This window comes from Barbus barbus (assembly GCF_936440315.1).
Source record: "Barbus barbus genome assembly, chromosome: 37".
In the NCBI taxonomy this organism is placed as follows: domain Eukaryota; kingdom Metazoa; phylum Chordata; class Actinopteri; order Cypriniformes; family Cyprinidae; genus Barbus; species Barbus barbus.
In genome coordinates, this window is record NC_136715.1 from 23,838,601 (window position 1) to 23,848,744 (window position 10,144).

Genomic DNA, 10,144 nt, shown 5'->3' on the forward strand with positions numbered 1-10,144 from the left:
GGGGTTTGGAAAAAGTTAATCGTTGAACGAATCGTTTGGGTGTCGTTGAGCAAATAAGGTAAAAATAAATGCATATTACAAGAAAATAAGTGTTTTTGACCTTGTATGCATGTCAACCTGTTGTTAGGGACTCCCAAAACCAAAATATGAACCTTTCATAACCCATCATAGGGGCACTTTAAATTCTGATAAAAAAATATCTAAATTATTTGCGATATGTGAATATTTGCATGTTATAGGGAACTACTACCTTCTTTACCTTTTTATATATCAGCATATCTCCAGGTGTTTTGCTCAAATTTTTCCAACAGTTCTTCTGCCTTTTGAAGGCTGCTTTCCTTTTCATTTGCAAATTTCGTTTTAATAGTTCAATTAAGTAATAGTGAACTAGTGAAGTTCAGTGGATTATCAGAAACAACTGAACAAAAGATAAACATATTTTCACATTAAATCACATTTTAATACTAAATACAAACTGGAACATTTTTCAACATAGATTTGAAACATGATGGTATTTGTGTACTTTATAACTACTAAGCACATGGGTACTACAGAAGAAAGCCACTTTGATGTGAAATTTTCCCTTTGAAAACCCACTTTGATAGGGTCCCTATCAATACGCTTCGCTCGAAGTTGCTGATGCTTTGGGGAAACTCAGTTTCTCTGAAATGCTGAAGCCTAATTGAATCACATTTGTGCACCTGCATGATCAACTGGCAAAATGGGCGGAGCCATTTATCTATGTGAGTCAGCACTGAATGCCATTTCATCATAATCTTTCTCCTTCAGCACAAAGATCATCTCACTGACTCACTGAAGAAGAACACGAAGAAGACATCCTGCTCACTGTGGAAGAGTGCGGATTATGGCACTGACAGTGGTTTTAGCTGAAAACAGTGCTTCTTCCCTGTGGCTAGTATCCAGCGAGACCATTAAAGCATATTTCCTGCTACATCTTTTGCAAGATGTTGTGTCAAGTGTGTGGCGCATGTCTCGGATGAGCTCTGAGTGATCACTGCGGTCGCAGATCACTTTCGGTAAAGATCTCACCCCTTATGCAGGTCAGCTGCATCAGATCACGAAAGACATTCATTGACCCAGCAGCCTGACAAAACCGTGCAGAGGGGACTGCACATCCTGAATTATCTTGACGATTGGCTAGTTTTACCCCAGTCGGAGTGCAAGCTATTCGAGCACAGGTCCGTGCTCCTCAGCCATTTGAAATGCCTGGGGTTCAGGATCAGTTCTTGTCGGTCCAGGAACGGTATTGGCACATCAACTGACTAGAAATGAAGGCAGTTTTGAGGCGCTGTAAGCTTTCTTGCCAGATATGAAGGGGTGCCTCGTCCTGGTCTGTTTGGAGAACATGACGGTGGTAGCCTATATAAACCTACAGAGAGGGTCCCAGGTTTTGCCTACTGTACAACTTATGCCGAGTTCACACTGCATGCTTTTCAAAGTCGTCAGATTACCGTTGTTTTCACACTGCACGACTATCTGGGGTAGTATTCAGTTATTGCTGTGTTCACACTGCATGATTGATCTGTCACAGAATGCTCCAAAAGGAGAAGATCCAAATGCAGCATTTATTGTAGAGTCCAAAAAACAAACAGAGTAATCCACATAAGGGCAAAAGAAAGCAACAGAAAACACGTAACAGTAAACAATAAACCAGCAACCAAAGACAAAGAAAACCAGGCTTATATGGATGAGTTAACAAGGTAAATGGGACACAGCTGAATGTAATGAGGCTTGATAGTCAAGGCAAAGGGTGATGGAATTGAAGTCCAGAGAAACAAACAAAACTAAGTAGCGTGCCCTCTAGTGACTACATGGGCACACCAAATAGACGCTGTGACATTACCCCTCCTCTAAAGAGCGGATACCAGACACTCCCAAAAAGTCAATGAAATCCCGAAGGGCAGCGAAACGGAGGCGGACCAGGGGGAGGGATGGTGGGCCAGGTCCATGTAGTGAAAGGTCTAGAAACAGAGGGAGGCTAGGACGGGGCCGGCAGAGCATAAGGCCAGGGCAGGCCCGGCAACAACAACCCCTGCAGGAGACCAGGGCAGAGCCAGGAGCCTGGCAGACAGCAAAGGCAGAGCCGACGACTTATGCGGGTTCATGAGTGGACTCTGAGGGCTCCTGGACTGGAGCGGGCTCTGGAGAGGACTCTGAGGGCTCCTGGACTGGAGTGGACTCTGAGGGCTCCCAGACTGGAGTGGGTTCATGAGTGGACTCTTAAGACTCCTGGACTTGAGCGGGCTCAGGCATGGACTCTGAAGACTCCTGGACTGGAGCGGGCTCTGGAGTGGATTCTGAATGCTCCTGGGCTGGAGCGGGTTCATGAGTGGACTCTGAATGCTCTTGGGCTGGAGCGGGCTCTGGAGTGGACTCTGAGGGCTCCCAGACTGGAGTGGGTTCATGAGCGGACTCTGAGAACTCCTGGACTGGAGTGGACTCTGAGGACTCCTGGACTGGAGTGGGCTCTGGAGTGGACTCTGAAGACTCCTGGACTGGAGCGGGCTCTGGAGTGGACTCTAGAGTGCTCCTGGGCTGGAGCAGGCTCTGGAGTGGACTCTGAATGCTCCCATGTACGCAGAACAGCCTAGAGGCCAAACGCAAAGACGGCCTTAATGATTATGGCAGCAGCAGTGAAATTGGGTGGTTCTGTGGCGATTTCTGAGACCACCAGAGTCGGTATCCTCCAGGACCACCAGACTCGGGCCCACCAGAGTCAGGTCCTTCAGGACCACCTGACTTGAGATCACCGAAGTCAGGTCCTCCAAGACCTCCGGACTTGGGTCAGACTCATAAACTGGAGCGGGTTCTGGCGCAGATTCAAGGACTGGAGTGGGCTCCGGGAGAGCTGGAGTGGACCTTGCTGCCCTCCTCCTTCTTGACCTTTGCTTGAGAGACTGAGACAGTGAAGATTCTATGAACTGATGTGCAACGAAAGGGCGAAAAAGAAATAAATATTATGGAGGAGCAAATGGTTATTGTGATATTGTGGTCTATAACTCCTCCCCGAATTTCCCGCTGCCCTATATCTTGCTCTCTCATTGGCTATAGGTCATCGCCGATGTCAGAACTCAGTGTCTGCGATTTTGAATCGCCGACAGGTCCAGATATTTAGCATGCCAAATATTTTATGGGCGTCGGCAACGTGTCTGCGATTTTCTTAGATCGCGTCTTTGATAATTCACACTGCGTGATTGATAATTCACGACAATTCACACTGCGTGAACGAGAACTGATTTGCTTCCGATTTTTGCCATTTGTTGGTGATTTCACAAAACCTGTCGGTGAGTGAAAATCGGTGCTAAAATCGGGGCATTAGGAAGCGCTTCCTACTGTGGGCATATCACAACCTCTGCTCTCTGAGAGCAGTGCACATGCTGGGCAAACTGAACCAGGGGCCAGATGTCACCACCAGACGGTTCAGATGATTTGGAGCATCTTCAGGCAAACAGAAGTTTTCAGAAGAGACCTCTCAGTGCCCAGTGTTCTTTGTCCAGGGAGAAGGACATGCTAGCCCACAAAAGTGGCCAAATTTGCACCTTTTTGCCTCTCCCCATGTAGCTCTCCTACCTCAGATGAATCAGGGAGGACTGATCCTTTTAGTGGACCTGCACTGGCGCCAGTGCTGCTAGATGAGGGCCGCACCCCATCCACGCTCAAGTTATATGTGGCAGCTATTGTGGACTACTATATTTCAGTTGATTTAATAGTCAAGTTCCTGAAGGGGGCTAGAAGGCTGAAATCACCTCGCCTCTACACAGTCCCAGACCTGTCCATGGTCAGGGCCCTCAGAGGCCCCCTGTTTAATCCACATCTGATGGCTGAACTGATCGGCCACTTTCGCTCAAGACCTCCCTCCTGTTTGGCTTTGGCATTGGTCAAGTGAGTAGGAGACCTCCAAATGCTCTAAGTGAGCACTTCCTGCCTTGAGTTTGGGCCCACCGGCTGTAAGGTTATGTACCTAAGGTGCTTTCCAGCATCTCCATTACTATATAACGTCTTTGTTACTACATAAGCTTAGCTGGCAGTGCTACTGTGCTTGCACCTGTGTTGATGCTTGTCACTCCTCAGTCATAAGATTTGCAGGTGCACAAACATGATTCAATGGCTAGTGGTTCTTGGCTAGTGATCAAAAGTTTTGTGGTTCAAACCATTAAAAGTATGGCAGAATTATGAAATGTGGAGAAATTTATATTGGAATACAAATTATACAGTTTGCAGGTTAAAGGCACATGAAATCCCATGTGCTTTAAGGAACGGTCACATTTGCCGTTACACCATGAAATATCACATGAACTGACGTGAAGTGTCTGGAACATGCATCTTTCAAAACACATCAACAACACTTTATACAGTATACAGTAGATTAGTAATAAACCTAATCCTGTTCTTGCCATGTTTAGTTCTTCATTCCTGGTACTGTTAATATAAGTAATTGCTGATATTAAAGTTGCTGAGTTACAGCCATTTGTTGGCTCCACAATTAGTCCCTACATTCCTCCACTTTGACCCACTGTGGCCAGTTTGCTGACCTATTATGAATAGGATAGATGAGCATTATCAGACTAAGATAATCAGCCAGTCATAGTGTAACAGAGGCACTGCCTTTCACATTATTTTCCATCTTTTCTCGCAGTAATGCCATGCACTTGAAATTCATAAATGGGCTGAAAATGGCCTCTCAACCTTTATCATGGTGAACAATCAGTGCTTTAGACACTATTTCATCTCATCTTTTGTAATGTTTGTCAATGTCCTATCAGCAAAGCATAAAAAAACAAGGGGAAAAAAAGAGTTGAAACAAACCTTTTTGCATTCCTTTTTATTTATATCAGAATTTTCTGGCAAAATATAGCGGAAAATCTGCAAATAAAAAAGTTTTAATGGTTGCATGTTTTCAGTGTTTAGGAATAAATGTTCTAACAGCTTCTTTTTATTTGGCTTTTCTGTTCCTTTGCGATGGACAACATTTACAATGTAAACTGTTTATGAAATTGGAGTGGGTCTCATGTGAAACATCAGATTGTTTAGGAATCCAAGAGGCTCTCTTATCAAATTGCAAACATTGATCACATAGTTTTCCATTTCTGGCTTGAAGAATGTTTAGCTGTAGTTGTTTCCAAAACTCATCACAGGATGCTTATCTAATTTTTGTGGAAATTTGTCAACCTTACCCCATAATGACTAAATTACTGCCATGCAATATTCTAAGTTCAAAACGTCTGGGGATCTTGGGGAAACATATCAAATGTGATCAGATTCTGGTCTTAGAGGGCACTATAACTTATAAAAACGTTTAATGTTGAAACTTATAATCAAAATTTGACTAACAATCAGAAGTTGGGCTAGAAACTATAATAGTTCATTCAGTGTGTTCATTCTGGAAAGCATAAAAAAAACAAAAACAGGAAGCAATACCTCAAAAACAGACTTTACAAGACTGGACAATCCATAGAGTTGAACAAATATGTGTGTGTGTGTGTGTGTGTTATCCTGGACCACAAAATCAGTCACAAGTCGCACAGGTATATTTGTAGCAATAGCCAATAATTTAGTAAAAAAAAAAAAAAGCAACTGTATGGATCAAAATTATTGATTTTTTTTATGCCAAAAATCATTAGGATATTAAGTAACGGTGTTTCATGAAGATATTTTGTAAATTTCCTACTGCAAATATATAAAAACTTAATTTTTTATTAATAATATGCATTCCTAAGGACTTAATTCAGCCAACTTTAATGGCAATTTTCTTAATATTTAGATTTTTTTACACCCTCAGATTCCAGATTTTCAAAAAGTTTTCACATCAACATATCCATACATCAATGGAAAGCATATTTATTCAGCTTTCAGATGATGTACACATCTCAATTTCCAAACATTCACCCTTATGACTGGTTTTGTGGTATGTGTGTGTATATATATACATACATATATATATACAGTATACATATATATATATATATATATATATATATATATAAAAAAGCATTAAGCTCAAAGTTCACCAATACATGTCTTCAAAAGAGACATGACAAATAGCTGCTCACAACCCTTTTGAAATTATTACTGTATTCTGATTCATTATTGAACTAAATCATCTTTTGACCGTTCGCCGTGTCTCCTTGCCATTGCTCACAGAACTTCCTCCCACACCTGGACTTGGTGTCGACCTGTTTCCATTTCCACTACTTGCTCGTCCACCTGGCTGTGGATTAGTAGAGTTGCCAGAGCCTTGGGAATTCACCCCATTTCCATTGGGAGTGTCAGTACCTTAAAAGAGTAAAAAATGTCTGTGAAGACATACATTAAAGGAATACATTATATACATAGGTTTATCAAATAACTAGGAACCCTAAAGGATTTATAATTCTTACAAAAGCTGCAAAAAGCACGTTGCACATTAAAATTATACCTGCAGGTGTAGCAGTGCTGCTGTTCATGTTGCTCTGGTCATTCAGTCCCTGACAGGTAACAAGAATTAGTGAATTAACATGACCAACAGTCATTTAAAAGATTTTAATAAGGATTTGATTCATTATTAAGACAGAAATCCATCTAGACATACCGTTTTATTCGTCTGGGGCACATATTCTGGATTTGGCTCACTAAAGTTTGGCACCTCTGAATACACCATGCAGAATCTTACAAATTGGATACAAAACATTAATTCATTAAAAATAAAATATTTTGGGCAAGATTAAGTTTACTTAATATATATATATTTGTCTGTATTTGTACTTATTGATATTATAGTTTTTTGAATGCAAAACAACCCATATTGAAATAAATATACTGCCATGATAACTATACTGACATTTACAAAAAAAAAAGAATGATTAAATAATAACTTCTTAATAATAATATAATCAATAATCGACTCACTCTCCAATCTTCTGTAGTTCACCTCCCCTTCCAGTGTACAGCGTCAAACAGCCTTTAAAAACTGAGGCATAACTGCGGCAAAATACAAATATACTGTAAATAGTTCTGTAGACTTTTACTTTTAGTCTTGTACAGTGGATATAAAAAGTCTACACACCCTTGTCAAAAAGCCAGGTTTCTGTGATGAAAAAAAGATAAATCATTTTATGTGATTTTACTTTTTCCACCTTTAATGTAAACTATAACCTGTACAACTAAATTAAGAAACAATCTGAAATCTTTTAGGAAAGGTGGAGTAAAAAAACTAAAATAATGTGATTGCATAAGTGTGCACACCCTTAAACTAATACTTTGTTGAAGCATCTTTTGATTTTATTACATCACTCTGTCTTTTTGGGTATGAGTCTATCAGCATGGCACATCTTGACTTAGCAATATTTGCCCAAACTGCCCACTCTTCTTTGCAAAAATGCTCCAAATCTATCAGATTGCGAGGGCATCTCCTGTGCACAGCCCTCTTCAGATCACCCCACAGATTTTCAATTGGATTCAGGTCTGGGCTCTGCCTGGGCCATTCCAAAACTTTATCATCTTCTGGTGAAGCCATTCTTTTGTTGATCTGGATGTATGCTTTGGGTTGTTATCGTGCTGAAAGATGAAGTTCCTCTTCATCTTCAGCCATCTAGCAGAAGCCTGAAGGTTTTGTGCCAATATTGACTGGTATATGGAACTGTTTATAATTCCCTCCACCTTGACTAATTGACAAAGCTGAATGAAAACAGCCCTAAAGCGTGATGCTGCCACCACCATGCTTCGCTGTGGGTATGGTGTTCCTTTGGTGATGTGCAGTGTTGTTTTTGTGCCAAACATACCTTTTAGAAATATGGCCAAAAAGTTCAACCTTGGTTTCATCAGACCATAACACATTTTCCCACATGCTTTTGGGAGACTTATAATGTGTTTTTGCAAAATCTGGATGTTTTTCTTGCCACCCTACCCCATGGCCCAGACATATGAAGAATACGGGAGATTGTTGTCACATGTACTACACAGCCAGTACTTACGTAATTCCTGCAGCTCCTTTAATGTTGCTGTAGGCCTCTTGGCAGCCTCCCTGACCGGGTTTCTTCTATCTTTTCATCAAGTTTGGAGGGAAATCCAGTGCTTGGTAATGTCACTGTTGCGCCATATTTTCTCCACTTGATGACGACTGTCTTCACTGTGTTCCATGGTATATCTAATGCCTTGGAAATTCTTTTGTACACTTCTCCTGACTGATACCTTTTAACAATGAGATCCCTCAGATGCTTTGGAAGCTCTCTGTGGACCATGGCTTTTGCTGTAAGATGCAACTAAGAAAATGTCAGGAAAAGCCTACTAGAACAGCTAAACTTTATTTGGGTTTAACCAGAGGCACTTTAAATGATGGCAGGTGTGTACTGACTCCTATTTAACATGAGTTTGAATCTGATTGCTTAATTCTGAACACAGCCACATCCTTAGTTGTGCACACTTATGCAACCACATTATTTTAGTTTTTTATTTTTACTCCACCTTTCCTAGAAGATTTCAGTTTGTTTTTTAATTTAGTTGTACTTAAATTATTTATCTTGGTCTCATTTTTTTACATCACAGAAACCTGGCATTTTAACAGGGGTGTGTAGACTTTTTATATCCACTGTTTATCAAGTTTTAGCAATATTTACTATAAAACTATAATCGATTGTTTATATTATTGCTGAATGAATGCGTCTTTTGAGCATAGTCAGCATATGTTCAAATGTCTGAAAGAAAACATTTGACAGACTTTCAATGTGTAACACTGACCAATCACAGTCTCACCCTTTGGTAAGCCTGATGATGTCACCAGTCTGGATGAGGCCTCCGACTTCGTCCCAAACCGATATACTGATGCTGCCCGTCTTGTCAGCCACTTTACATGTGCGCACCTCATGACCGTCTTTGGTCTTCGTCACTCGTCCTTGAATGAGAGAAGATTCAGAGTCCAGATGATTCGACTGTTACAGTATTTATAGCTAAATACACAAAAGAAAATATGATCATTTACAGTGTTTATTGCATTATTTTAGAGTCATGTTTTCACCACCTGTATAATGGTGGTTGTCATAATATTATAATAGGTTAAAAATAGTAATGTGGTATATTAACCCCATTTCAGTTCATAAAATATACAATCACAGTAAATTAAGTTCAGTCTTTTTTCATTTATTTTTAGCATTCGGGCAACCATATCCGCAGTTTAATTTCATGGATTTTTTATTTATACTACATTAATTAATATACTTAAATATATTTTAAAAAGTAACAATGTCAATGACAAATGGAGCCAATAACAAAAAGTACAAAAATTCATGAGTGTTTCATGAGTGCATTGTGAATATAGATCTAAAACAACACTAGGGCATTTATTAAAATATTAAAAAGTTTTACAGTGTACTATAGTACCATCACAGAACTTGTTTTTAAGGGACTGAGTAACTATAATGCATTAAGCCACTATTAGATGCACTCCGGTTATTCTCGAAATTCAGTATTGTGGGGTCGCCATTGTTGGTTCCTGTATGTTAAAATGCTTTTGGTTTTCCTGATATATCGGTCACTTTAAATAAAAATCATCTGCTAAATAATCCAATGTTAATGCAGTTAAATTATTCAAATTTTTCTTCCTTTTGTTCATGCACTTCATGTAATGTGTTGTTTGGACACCTGTTTCCAGCACGATGAAGATGACATTGAGATTCTTGAGTCCAGGTTTAATGTCCTTCACATGAGTCTCAGTGCTCATGATCAGTCTGCTTCTGCCCAAATGCTGCAAAAACTGATGCACAACATTTACACTCACTAGTTCAAATCACATGTAAGACAATACGAATTAAGAATGCATGCATGCAAACTATTTTTTTGCAAACAAATATTAATTTCGCTGTGATGATACATGCACGCGCAACACACTGACAGCTGATCAACATTATTAAAGCAGGAAACTAATGTAAACACTTACTGGTTAGCACTGAGCTATGACTGCCGTTTCTGTTTTAATAGTAGCCTACTATTTCTCGTCATCTGCAGCACTTTGTGTGAATAATCTTGAACAGACTCACTGCTCGTAATGTTGTTTAATGCGCGAGCTGTCAATCATCACAGTTAACGTGAGCAAGCATTCAACTACCGATTACTGTGGTGGACGTTATTTTCCTTAAACGTCATGACGCAATGT

General features: G+C 40.1%; 1 protein-coding gene across 1 annotated transcript; it reads right to left on the reverse strand.

Annotated features, from left to right (window-relative positions):
- Nucleotides 1-5,985: 5,985 nt before the first annotated feature.
- Nucleotides 5,986-10,134, reverse strand: nabp2 (nucleic acid binding protein 2). The gene is made up of 7 exons (XM_079396327.1): nucleotides 9,929-10,134; nucleotides 9,634-9,745; nucleotides 8,749-8,887; nucleotides 6,907-6,978; nucleotides 6,590-6,665; nucleotides 6,437-6,485; nucleotides 5,986-6,294 (listed from the first exon to the last, which is right to left on the reverse strand). Exons 2-7 carry the CDS (start codon nucleotides 9,710-9,712, stop codon nucleotides 6,119-6,121), a joined length of 591 nt encoding a protein of 196 aa, XP_079252453.1. The 5' UTR covers nucleotides 9,713-9,745; nucleotides 9,929-10,134; the 3' UTR covers nucleotides 5,986-6,118.
- Nucleotides 10,135-10,144: the final 10 nt, after the last annotated feature.

Coding starts and splice junctions, on each gene's coding strand:
- nabp2 (XM_079396327.1), bottom strand. CDS start 9,712: ATGAGCACTGAGACTCATGTGAAGGACATTAAACCTGGACTCAAGAAT. Junction 8,888..9,633: donor CTTCATCGTGCTGGAAACAG/GTGTCCAAACAA, acceptor CTCTCATTCAAG/GACGAGTGACGAAGACCAAA. Junction 6,979..8,748: donor ATCATCAGGCTTACCAAAGG/GTGAGACTGTGA, acceptor ATTTTGCCGCAG/TTATGCCTCAGTTTTTAAAG.